The sequence below is a fragment of the Hypomesus nipponensis genome, chromosome 27, assembly GCF_054491055.1.
Source record: "Hypomesus nipponensis isolate SF chromosome 27, ASM5449105v1, whole genome shotgun sequence".
NCBI classification, from domain to species: domain Eukaryota; kingdom Metazoa; phylum Chordata; class Actinopteri; order Osmeriformes; family Osmeridae; genus Hypomesus; species Hypomesus nipponensis.
Window position 1 is genome coordinate 13,993,287 of NC_140387.1, and position 12,509 is coordinate 14,005,795.

The window sequence follows — 12,509 nt, forward strand, 5'->3', positions numbered from 1 at the left end:
ACGACCCTTGTCATGACTTCATCGCAGTCTCAGCCAATGAGGGTGGCGATAGTTCGATGGATGCAATGAGACTTGTGCATTGCTGAAAATTAAAATGAAGCTGTGTTCAGTCCTTGTGCCTAACTTTTGTTTTCGTTTAATAATTTTGTGCAGTATGGAGTTTCCGTTTATCAAGACATTGTTAGCACGGTGTGAATAATATTCAATAGGTTAAACTGTTAAATTACTTGCAAACAGTAGCATAATATCTAAATGATTTTCACAGGCAAATGTATCTGCAAATGTGAGACTAGAACCTAGTCTTCTTTTTACAAAACCCAAGAGTTGGAGTCATCTAGTGGTCACTTTTGAAACTTCCTATTATGAATAAGACTTCAGTGCAACGTCATCTTAGTTGATGGACCTTTTTTAAATGATGAAGGATGTGACTTTGCACTACATTTCAAATCAATTTTTGTTACATAATTTCTCATGGTTTTCATCTCTCTTAGGATGATGTCTCACAGAAGCTTTCTGTCTTCTCTCCTGTCATGCTTTGTATGGAGCAGAACGAGTATTCCAGAATCTTCTACCAACGTCTCTTGATGTTTGAGCAGAGTGCGTCTGCTCACGAACAGCTCTGTCTCATCTGTGAAAGACAAGTTTGAGAGCTAAAGGTCTGAAAGAGAGGCATGCCATGTTTGTTAAAACAAAGCAAAAGCTAGGAACCTGCATAGCAATAAAGAGTCAGGCTCCTTCCCCCTGGACTCTTTATGTAGGCTAAATGTATTGGGCATTTATGAGACAAAGTGCTTATTGAGTTGTAAGCATTGTGTAAGCATGAATTATATTATTGTTGCAAATTATATTATTGTTGCTGCTTTCCCACAGGTACACACAGGTTTCACTATTGAGGTTGATGTTGTTTAATTGTAAATTGTTTAACTACGTGCTCTTATGTTTCTTCCCATTGGCACTTATTTGCTTTTCACAATGTTTGCTTCATGTTTTGGCAACCCACAATGTTTTTGTTCTCGTTGTTCATGATCATTTACCTATGCACTTTTGTAAAGCTCTCTCTTGGAAGTCGCTTTGGATAAAAGCATCTACTAAATGAATAAATGTAAATAACATTGTGTCTTTGGGCAAGGCACTTCACCTTACTTGCCTCAGGGGACTGTCCGTGTACTTACTGTACGTCGCTCAGAGCGTCTGCTAAATGACTACATTCACATTTGTTTTGCATAGGCAGCTGCTTACTTGTGTCTTCACAGTCTATGTACTGAGGTGATGTACTTTGAGTAGCTCTGATGCTATGCTGTAATTGACCCAAGCAGCTCTGAAAATCACCCATTATTGTGGGTATTGTATTGTATATAGTGTTGTATTGTGTTGTTACGTCCCTGTTGTAATGTATTGTGTTGTTACGTGATGTGCTGTTGTGTGTAATGTGGTCATGAATCTGTGAAATGTTGATATACTGATATATTGCATCTGCTGCATGATTGTGTAACTCACACTCTGCAGTAAATTGTATTTGTTACTTTTTAGAAAGGTCTGACCAGGGACTGGGGTTGCAAATTAACCTATTAGCTAAAAACCTTTTATGCAACACATCTACAACTTTATCTATGTATGTAATAATGTGCACTGCATTGTCCCTGACAAATAAACAAATAAGTAAAAAAATTATAAACTATCCATTATCATCCACAATTCAACCTTCACACAATCATGTGATGACTGATGTGCTTGATATTACAACAAATGTACTGTGATATGTGAATTAAAAATGTAAATGTTATTTCAGTTGTCAGGTGACATGGCCAGAAGATACCCTGACATACCTGTATTGCTGAGCAACTTCGAATATCTGCAAACTGTGTTTCCAGGTCTTCAAATTTCTTGTCTGGATATAGTGTTTGTGCCGGTGTGTGTTTTATAGCTTCCAAGAGTGTGTGTAGATCATCTACTTGGTAAAAACAGTACGGCATGCTTAAGAAGTCTGAGCTACCCCAGTGCCAAGTACTATTTGTAATAGTTTTATTAAAAATATTAAAAATATGATTAGATATGATTTATGAAAAAGCGAAAACTGCTGACAATGTGTATGAACTTTTCTGTGGCACTATAGTGTAGTAATTTAATCTGTTCAAAATAAACTCCCCAAAATACAGAGCAGCCACAGTGTGTAACCAGACAGTGTTTAGTCTGACTGTGTTCATAAGAGGTGCCCAAAGTCAAATAAAACATACAGATCCTCAACCAATTGTGTAGTCTAAACATCTGAACTCAACTTTCAAGAATTAAAGCTGCCAGCCCTACAAAAACATTGTGACACATGTACTACAGATTTCCAATGGTTAGGTGTATGTCAACGAAACCTACTGTTCTGACCAATCACAGAATTCTTCTCTAAATTTGTCACAGTGCGAAGGGAGTGGTCGACTGACACACTACTAATGGCCGGGGAGCTATTTCGGAAGGTCAGTCTAGGGGCTTTAGTGTAATCCCCATCTAAAGGGACAATTTAGGTTCTGTCTAGAGCAGCAGGTTTCTCTGTTTGACAGCGAGTGAGACATGGGGAGACACTGGAAACATCCGGCATCATGGTTTGCGATTAAGAACACTCGGACCAAACATCACCTACCATGGCTTCTCCTACCACTGCTACGCTGACGACACGCAGCTGTACTTGTCGTTCCCCCCGACCGATCCGGGGATCTCAGCTAGGATTGAGGCCTGACTCGCAGACATCTCTTCCTGGATGACCGAACACCACATCCAGCTGAACCTCGCCAAAACAGAACTTCTCATCATCCCGGCCAAACCCTCCATCTCCCACAACCTCTCAATCACCCTGGGTTCTGCGACGGTGACCCCTTCATCCTCTACTAGGAACCTTGGGGTTACCATGGATGACGAGCTCTCCCTCACGGCCCACATTGCTGCAGACTCCCAGTCGTGTAGATTCACCCCCTACAACATCCGCAAGATCAGGAGATACCTGTCTGAGCACTCCACCCAGCTGCTTGTCCAAGCACTTGTCCTCTCCGAGTTGGACTACTGCAACTCGCTGCTCGCCGGTTTCCCAGCATGCGCAACCCACCCTCTTCAGAGGATTCAGAACGCAGCGGCACGCCTGGTCTACAACCTACCCAGACACTCCCACGTTACTCCGCTCCTCATCTCCCTCCACTGGCTACCCATCACGGCCCACATCAGATTCAAGACCCTGGTACTGACCTTCCGAGCAGTAAACGGGACTGCAACCGACTACATCAAGTCTCTCCTGCAGCCTTACACCCCCACCCGCCACCTACGGTTTTCTTCAGACAACCGCTTGGTGATCCCACCGCTCAAGACCACCCGGTCTCAACACAAGCTCTTCTCCTGCCTGGCCCCCCAGTGGTGGAATCAACTCCCCACCTCCATCAGAGACACAGACCGTCTTTCCACCTTCAAGAGAAGGCTCAAGACGCACTTGTTCCGGGGGTACAACGGTACTTAGGAATGGTTTGCTGAACCCAATGTTAGTTTCCTCAAGGATCACAATGACTCTTGCTTAGAGACTTGTTGCTCTTGTTGGTTAGTGGTAACTGATTTAAACTGTTGTATTCGCTGCAAAATATTCTTTTTTAGTTAATTTTTTATTTTTACTGCTGCTGCTTTTTCTACAGGTACACTTGCATTTAGAGATTCATGTTGTTTAAATTGTAACTTGCTTAACTACATGCTCTTATGGTTCTTCCCTTTGGCACTTATTTTTGGGTTTTTGTTCACAATGTGTGCTTCTTGTTTTGGTTACCCGCAATGCTTTGGAGCTATCTTGTTGTTGTTATTATCAGTGACCTATGCACTTTGTAAAGCTCTCTCTTGGAAGTTGCTTTGGATAAAAGCGTCTGCTAAATGAATAAATGTAAATGTAAGTCAAACACACAGGTTGTCAGAATGGCCCTACGTAGTGCCGTTCAAGTGTTCCTTTTTGCTTACGAACTTGAGGAATTAGAACAATGTAAAAGTGGATTGTATTCTTGTGTGTGTGGACATTGTAGTCTGTCCTTATGTGTGCATAATGTTACAACCTACGTTATTATCAGCTACAGGTAGCGTGTACTGCATGAGAGCTGAGGAAGCATTTAAAGTTATTCAAATCACCAAGTTTACACACAATGTGAATTGACCGACCACTTATTGGCCGGATTGTCTGACAGTAATGTAAAAGAAGATTCTTTTTCTCAAAAATGTATTTCTAATTGGAACCCAAAGAATCCAGTGCCAAATCCCATCTGTTCTTGAGGGAAGAACTCTGCCCTGGTTTTCAAAGCAACATTTTGCACACATTTAAGCAAAAGCTTAAAACAAGGGTACACCTCATGATTTCACTCTTTGTGCATATAAATAAAGGTTCAATCATACAACTGAATCACTGGTGTGACACAAAAACAGCATATCTGCTGAATATTCCTATGACATAATAAGATCACTGTAGTCTGTCTAGCAGAACAATAACATACTATGACAGTTTGTGAATGGGACCACATTCACTTGGCCATAAAGGGAAGGAAACACTTATTGCGTAATAATAAGCGCATCTCACAATAAGCACCATAAGGACTTCCATTTCGGTGCATACAATAGTTTGAATACTGTCAGATTAACCACCCTATTCTAGGTGTTGACAAACATTCATTATTAAACTGCTGTATATGGGACAGGTGAAGTGTACATTTCAGTCATTGTCTAGATTTCAGTTATTGTCATACACATATTGATAACATTGCAACAGTGTTATTTTAATATGCTGTATATAACACAAACGTTTTATGAGTAATGAAAATATGTCATAAAAGTTTGAATATGCAAAATATTTGTGTATTACAAGCATTAACATGATAAATGTGCTAATTACCACTGCACTATTTGGGGAGAAATTGTGAAAAAAGGTTAACTGAATCAATCATTAATGTGATATCCTACCTCATGCCCCTCTCCTGTCAGGTTGATGCTCTGAGACATGTTGCAAAAAGCAGAAAGGCCCTTCTCAGATACAAGCCTACAGCAAAACTAATAATTTACATGTACAAACATAATTTTGGTATGGAAGCAGTTGCTGTTAAAATCCTGTAGATGGTGATATGATACCGTTAATCTGCAGAACTAGGAGCGCATGCAATCTTAAGACTTTGTCCAAGATCCTTGTGTGCTAAATATTAAACAACAACATGTGAACTACCAATAATTTACATCCAGTATTGTGTTTATGGATTGTTAGGTTGTTTGATTCGTAATTTAGGCAAACAGCACATTTTCTGTGTTCATTCTATTTTAAACAAACCCCAATAGAGTACTCTACATACCCTTTTGATTATGTGCATTACATTCAGTCAAAAGTAGGACTACAATAAACATAGTAGAACACTATATCCTTATAAAAAGTGTTAAACACTGGCAATAATGGAATGCATTGCAACCTGCAAACAGTCCCTAAAACAGCAAAACAAGAAACAGATCAATAAACCACCTAATGAAAATAATACTGACTTTTCAATATCCAGCGCAGTGGGCTGTTCCGTCTGCTTAACCATTGGCTCTTCTTCCATCTGTGTGATGGATCCAACCTTCAGCTCTATACAGACAAGACACAATCACTCATAACATAAATGTACATGGCTTGTTGAGAGATATTTTAGATACCGCTACTCACATTTTGGGTAGTATAGGGTTGTAAAAGTCAGATATAGTGTTATGTATGAAGTAGGCTACCAATCAATATAATAAAATATATGGTAGGCTACAGTAGGTGCAGAGAATAGGCAAAACCAAAATGCCTATTGTAAACTGCTGGGCAGCTGCAACATTTCCTTTCATAAATAATACATAGTAAATAATTCCAAGCTTTCATATTTTCCTGCTCCTTCACTTTGGAGGCTAGGCCTATCACCTGCTGATTTCAAAGTTCGTGTCCATTGTCCTGGTAACCGGGTGGCCACCGGGGACATTGGAGGTGGAAAAGGTTGAAAGCACTCCTCATCAAGATCTTCATGACGAGGAGGAACCTTGATGTGGTATTGTTCTGCTGGATTGCACATTCCTTCAAATTACATTTATCAATTAATTGGCAAGCACCTGAGACGGTTCACAGCGAGCGATAGAATAGTAATTAGCATAGGCTAAGTTTATAAAATCTTGAAACATTGATGGATTTATCACATGCACAAAAGATTCTGCACTTGTACAGTAGCCTACAGTGACAAAATGTATACGTTAGTATCCAGACGTACTTTTTCAAAAATATTAGGCTATACCTTGTTACCTACTCATCGTCTGTAGGCTATCTGTGCTCGAATTATCTTTCTGTCTTAAAGGGGGTCTCTCTACATCAAAAAGTTGGCATAACCTAACAATTAAATAGCCTGGGTGCAAGTGGCGCTTTTGCTTAGTGCACGGTAGGGCTAGGCTATAACTTGAGAAACGCACATATCAGAGAGATTTTTTAGTTGCATAAATGGATTCCTTGTAATTAATTTCAACATCAGACATGCAAAAAGATCAGCGGTAACAAAAGTGAGAACGATACGGCGAACCCCCGATCCTCAGGGGGTCCGGGGGCATGCTCCCAAAGTTAAACGCATCAATCTAGTGCACTTTGAGAGCAAAATTAACAGGCTACATCAATGTAGAATCTGTGCTCTTGTAAACAATGTAATGTTATTTTAACCAGCACCTGATTGGCTGTGAGGTTTAGGCATTAGGAATGACGATTGTGTGCTGCCCCACCATTCAATCCAGAAATAGTTCAGCACACAACGTCTGATAACATAATACACTGTTATACCTAATGGTTATGTATTCATTTGCGTTTACAAGTTTTACAAATGCCTATTTTTTGCTTCTCTTGCATAAGCTACGTTATGACCTCTACTATTTATTATTATTATTAATATTTATTATTATTTTATTAAGAGCAGGATAAACATTCACTTTAATTAAAAATACGGGTCAACCATCTGATGTGTGGATTTTATAATTCCAATATACCCATCCAACACCAGTCAGGCGTATACTTTGAACTGTTGACCTTATGATTGACAGCTAGCCGACCAATCCGAATATTTGCTTGCAACAGGAAGGAAAACCAACAATTGGTAACTGCTTTCGTTGAGGCTTGAGGATATAGGCTACTTTAAGGTGAGGTTTTAGGCGAATAACCTGGTAAACTATAACCATATTACCCAGGGCTCAAGTCTGCATGTAGCCTACATGTCGATGGAATGTCTAAAAGAATGTGTACATAGATGATATATAGATCTATTTATAACAACCAAAAGACGCAAGACAACGCTAAATATACTTTACATTACGAATGAAAGCTTCCGCCTACGCAAATGGTGTTACTGTTTATACACTCATTTCTGTGCCATTAATTTAGTACGTTGCCTTTCATGCGTCGAATTTTAACAGTCACTGTTAAATCAGAGAATGTCTAATATAGAGAGAACTGCCACTATCGGGAAACTTCCGGGTTCTGAACTGGTTGAAGTTCCATGTGAGGTACTAACGAGCGAGTGCAGAATGAATGGAGGTCTATGGAGCGGTACCCCTCAAAATCCACTTTTCTCAGGATATCATTTTTTCTAGTAATTTGAATTCTGAATTCGAAAGGGAGGTAAAAATAATACACACTGCTGGCTGTTAGATTGTTTTAAAGTCGCCTTTCTGTTCTAAAAAGCTTTTGAAAATGTCATTGACGTCATACACGTCATACGACCAGAGCTAGTGCTTTACGGCAAGCTCTGGTCACTTACTTTTTTCTCTCAGGGCATCGACAACACAGCTGACAGGTTAGGCTCTCCCTGTCAATACATATGCTAGAAAGAGTTTTGGCTTGCTAATGTTGTTGCTAATGTTGCTAATGCTCTGACAATATCTGATTCCGCTTTGGATGCCATCAAGCGGGACCTCTGGTCGTATCAGTCCTTCACTAACCAATCAGCATTCATTAGCAAAATGCTAGCGTGTTATGGGCAACAACGACTCACCCTGTAAGAAATCAAAAGGACATAAGTACTCGTTCATTCAACTTTCGACCTATAATCCATGTTGAACGTGCAAAAACTACAATCAAATCGGAGATTTCTCAACGACAATCGGCGAAAGAGACAAATTTAGCCGTTTAGCTCCATAGACTCCCATTCAACATGCACTCGCTCGCGATCACCCCCAGTGGAACTTTGGTGGAACTGCAGCCAAATTCGGTACAATGGGGTTTAATAGGGAGTTGCAAGGCTCTCCTTAAACAGGCTCTGGTTAAATTTAGTTGACGTCTTCAAACATCAATAACCTCCCACATGCGTCTCTTCGCACGTCAGTTATGGTGGTCTATAGGAAATAGACATAGATTTAAAGTGGAACTGAACTGCGATTAGACTCAGTGATATTATAATAGTATATACATTTAATGACTATATATATATATATATATATAACATACAACTGTATGCCATATTCTATCAATAATCGAAATATCTAGTGTGTCAATTATGTACTTAAAAACAACTGGGCTGCGCCATGTTTAAATGACGTGTACATCTGACGTCACGAGAATGGTTGCGCTCAATTTCAACCCGCCAAACTGCATAAAAATTGAAGAAAATCGACCCATCATACCTATCCCTGTTGATTTTATGGCGTATGCTTTCGAACCAATACGTAATTATGTGCCCGCAGGGCCGCAGTTGTTGCATATGATGCAGAATATGTGGTTTTGTCGGAAGATAGTTAACACTGACAGGTTGAACAACACTGAGTGGTGTACTTGCAGCTAGCTACTTGTCGTAACTGCAGGACATGCCAACAAACAGAATCGATCTGAAGAGGCAGACCTGCATGACCTGGGTGTTGGTGGTCCACCAAAATGATCGTTCATCATTGAGCACAGGCTCATTCCCATGCTGTGTGAGGAGAAAGACCTTTTATGTTAGCTTATCATAGGTATAACCTATGAATCATAGTATTTCTGAGTAGGCTACTTATATGTCATGCAATGCCAGGTTGCCTTGCGTTCTCTTGTCCGTCCTAAGAATATCAGTGCTCGGTCTGACCCTGTGTTGTTCTGTGCATTCACGGCGCGTCATCAGACCGGAAGTCGTCATATTGGAGGCACTCCGCATCACAACAAAGCACAGACACAGATGTACATTCCGAACTTTGTCAAAGAAAATGGTTAATCATTACCGTGTTTCAGGTTGTACCAATAGGACAGACCGAGAAAGAGATTTGGAATATATTGGGTTGATTAAAGACGTTATTGCGTTACTTACTTTGGCCTTCACAACACAACTGTCGTTGATAATTTGGTACTGCGTTTAAACCAGGTAACTGCGTCTCAGGTAACTAGTTTTAAAATATTTAAAAACCTCAACCATGATTTAATTGAAATGTAATTTTAAAAAGTTTTGCTTTCCCCATAATATTTTTGTTTCGAAACAAAAATAAATGTTGGCCCGCGCAACTACCTGACGGTTCTCGGGTAGTGGCTCATTCAAAAATCCACGATTTCTGCGCGAACTGTGTAGCAAGGCAGGGCAGGGCAGGGCAGGGCAGGGCAGGGCAGGGCAGGGCAGGGCAGGGCAGGGCAGGGCAGGGCAGGGCAGGGCAGGGCAGGGCAGGGCAGGGCAGGGCAGGGCAGGGCAGGGCAGGGCAGGGCAGGGCAGGGCAGGGCAGGGCAGGGCAGGGCAGGGCAGGGCAGGGCAGGGCAGGGCAGGGCAGGGCAGGGCAGGGCAGGGCAGGGCAGGGCAGGGCAGGGCAGGGCAGGGCAGGGCCGCCCCAAGGCTTTATGGGGCTTTAAGCAGAATTGATTTAGGGGCCCCCCTGTCACGCAAATATTATTGATTATTTTTAATGCTTGATTATTTGCTTTTGATTTATTTTGCCCTTATACAGTTTTTAATTTGAACAGAAGCAAAGCCAGATTGGTCATGTGATGATTTGAACTTTAAGTATTCAAAGTCTTACAGTACTAAGTGGTGTACCTGATGTGGTGTACTGAAAAGTAGCTAAATAAACCAGACAATGCATCTATTGTACACAGTTAACCACTTTAATAGCTTATGGTTTAAACTAGCAATGTGCAAAACATTCAACTCCAAATAACTTAAAGATACAGTATTTTCTTATTTCTTACAAAACTGATATTACATTAAATACCTACAATTTATACTGATCTGGGATTGTTGAAAACGGACCTGCTGTATCATCAACTGTAGCACTGGCACTTCTGGGCAGGAGGCGTTGGTTGTGGCCCAGCTCCAAAAGAGTTCAACAGTGCTCCTACGGAAGATTCATATGAGTACATAGTAGACGGATCAGAATATTCATTTAACAACATAAATGATTTTACACAGCAGCAAGCCATCTGAGCACAACTCTCAATCTATAACTAGCTAACGGAGGCATAACGATATTGAAATATTATAACAATTACCCCAAAAGGGTAAGATCTATGCAAGGTACTCAAGGCTAGCTTTGTTAGCGAGCTTAATTGTCAACTAGCCAGTTTACTTTAGCTCACAACGTAGCCTAGTTAGCAAACCTATAGCAAAGTTCAATGGCAAAAAATTCGAAAAACTAAATTGAAATTTATGATGAAATTGTTTTTAGCTAGTATGCATTCGCCTAGGTAAATCCGCCTAGGTGAATGCATACTAGCAAAAGAAATGCCCATTTTAACGGAGGGATCTACCTATTATTATATTTTGTTAGCTAGCTAGTCTAAGTGTTACACTAAAATGATAACTAGCTAGCTCTAGCTAACGTTGAAGGCCTGTTTGACGCATGTATCTCTAAACAGTAAATGTTTATGGTTAAAAACAAATTAATCATGTACATACCTTGATCTTGCAGTTTTTTTTCTTCCTCTGTTTTCTTTTCTCTGCACCAGATGAATATGTCTTTTTTTGTGACATTGCCTTTTGCCATGTCAGATTGCGATTGCCGACTGATATTTTCTGTTCTTGAACAATCGACAGCGTTGTTGCTGTATGAGTGCTGACAAAGGCAGGCCCCCAAGATAATTTATTAAAACAGTAGTAGTAGGCTATTATCTTCCTTGCCAGCCGGTAAACATAATATTGAGTTGATTGCAAATTTGTATAATTACCATTAACATAATATAATTTTAAGATTACGCTGTAACTTAAAGTGCTCTTGGGGGCCCCCTTGGTGGTCATGGGGCCCCAAGCAGCCGCTTAGTTCGCTTATGTCTTGGGCCGGTGTTGGACCGAATTCTCGCTCCCCCGCAGAATCCCACTCCCCTACCCGTGAATGCGCACTGCCTTCCTAGCGTATTGCTAGCACCGGCCCTGGGGCAGGGCTTCAGACTGCGACCAAATGGTTGCATTTTGCGACCAGTTTTGAGACAGCGTAAGCTTTGTTTACAAGCACTTACGCAGCTGCGGCCTACAAATTTGGAATTTATTGGGTGTGCACAACGTCCGTCGGCGACAAGCATGCATAACCCTTTACGGTGGGTTCTACTTGTGCTACACTGTATAGACATTTGCAACTGAAAATGGGTACTGATAGTCCCCTTGGTCCACACAAAGATCTAAACTATGTTTGATTGTTCTTTCTCCAATATACTGTTTAAACAGTATTATTTGATGTCAGTAACTGGTAAATTATTTTGCAGGAAGAGAATGCTAATATCAAGAACTTTACATCGGATAAGGACCTCTGCTTATCTGCCTCAAAGATTTTTCTCTCAAAAGGGATTACCCTCTCTTACGCTATTTACCAAGGTAAAGCATAATTGTTGAGCCGAACAGAAGATTACATTTTGGAATTGTTCATTTCCCAAATGGGGGTCACTTAGTAATTCAATATGTGTATGGATGTCTTCAAAAACATGTAATGACCTCAGTTATTCTTAAAATGTTCAGGACCCATGTCCATTATGTGAAGAAGCAAAAGAAGTCCTTGAACCATACAAACACAGGGTGAGTGTGGCTTTAATCATGTTGTTTTACAAAGACTTTGGGGATATTAGTGGTCATAAATTTATTTTCTCTCTCCCCTTTGTTCTGTTTCCCCCAATTTTGAGCAGTACATTTTTCAGCAGGTGGACATCAGCCTGCCGGAAAACAAAGTTTGGTATGACAGATACAAGTATGACATCCCAGTGTTCCATCTTAATGGGAAGTTTCTGATGATGCATAGAGTTAACACTTCTGTTTTGGAAAGACAGTTGGAAAAAGAAGAGGACAAACTAAGACATTCAATACATGTATGAAGTGTGTGTGTGTGTATGGGGGGGGGGGGGGGGTGCATTTTGGATGTCAAGATTAACTTATATTTGTGTCAAGATGGTTGTTAGTGAAGAGTTTTGTAAAAAATGAACTGAGTATTGAGAAATGCCTCCAACCAATTGTACAAATTAAAATATATATACATATGTAACCACGTTTTTTTTTGTGAATTAATGTAAAACAATATTTGTGTCCCATCTGTTCATGATCGAAGGTAGTCAA

General features: G+C 40.4%; 1 protein-coding gene across 2 annotated transcripts; it reads left to right on the forward strand.

Annotated features, from left to right (window-relative positions):
- Nucleotides 1–7,093: 7,093 nt before the first annotated feature.
- Nucleotides 7,094–12,438, forward strand: c27h5orf63 (chromosome 27 C5orf63 homolog). Of its 2 annotated transcripts, XM_084694233.1 has the most exons (4): nt 7,094–7,170; nt 11,672–11,780; nt 11,922–11,978; nt 12,086–12,438. In XM_084694233.1, the coding sequence occupies exons 2-4, from the start codon at nt 11,679–11,681 to the stop codon at nt 12,269–12,271; spliced, it is 345 nt and encodes a 114-aa protein (XP_084550359.1). In that variant the 5' UTR covers nt 7,094–7,170; nt 11,672–11,678; the 3' UTR covers nt 12,272–12,438. The 2 variants fall into 2 exon arrangements, with proteins under 2 accessions (XP_084550359.1, XP_084550358.1); XM_084694232.1 differs by lacking the exon at nt 7,094–7,170 and having other exon boundaries at nt 11,523–11,780.
- The last annotated feature ends 71 nt before the right edge of the window (nt 12,439–12,509 follow it).

What these genes read in the sequence shown, in the direction of transcription:
- c27h5orf63 (XM_084694232.1), top strand. Translation starts at nt 11,595, where the DNA reads ATGTTTGATTGTTCTTTCTCCAATATACTGTTTAAACAGTATTATTTG. An exon ending in CTCTTACGCTATTTACCAAG is followed by an intron (nt 11,781 to 11,921) that starts GTAAAGCATAAT and finishes TAAAATGTTCAG; the next exon opens with GACCCATGTCCATTATGTGA. An exon ending in TTGAACCATACAAACACAGG is followed by an intron (nt 11,979 to 12,085) that starts GTGAGTGTGGCT and finishes AATTTTGAGCAG; the next exon opens with TACATTTTTCAGCAGGTGGA.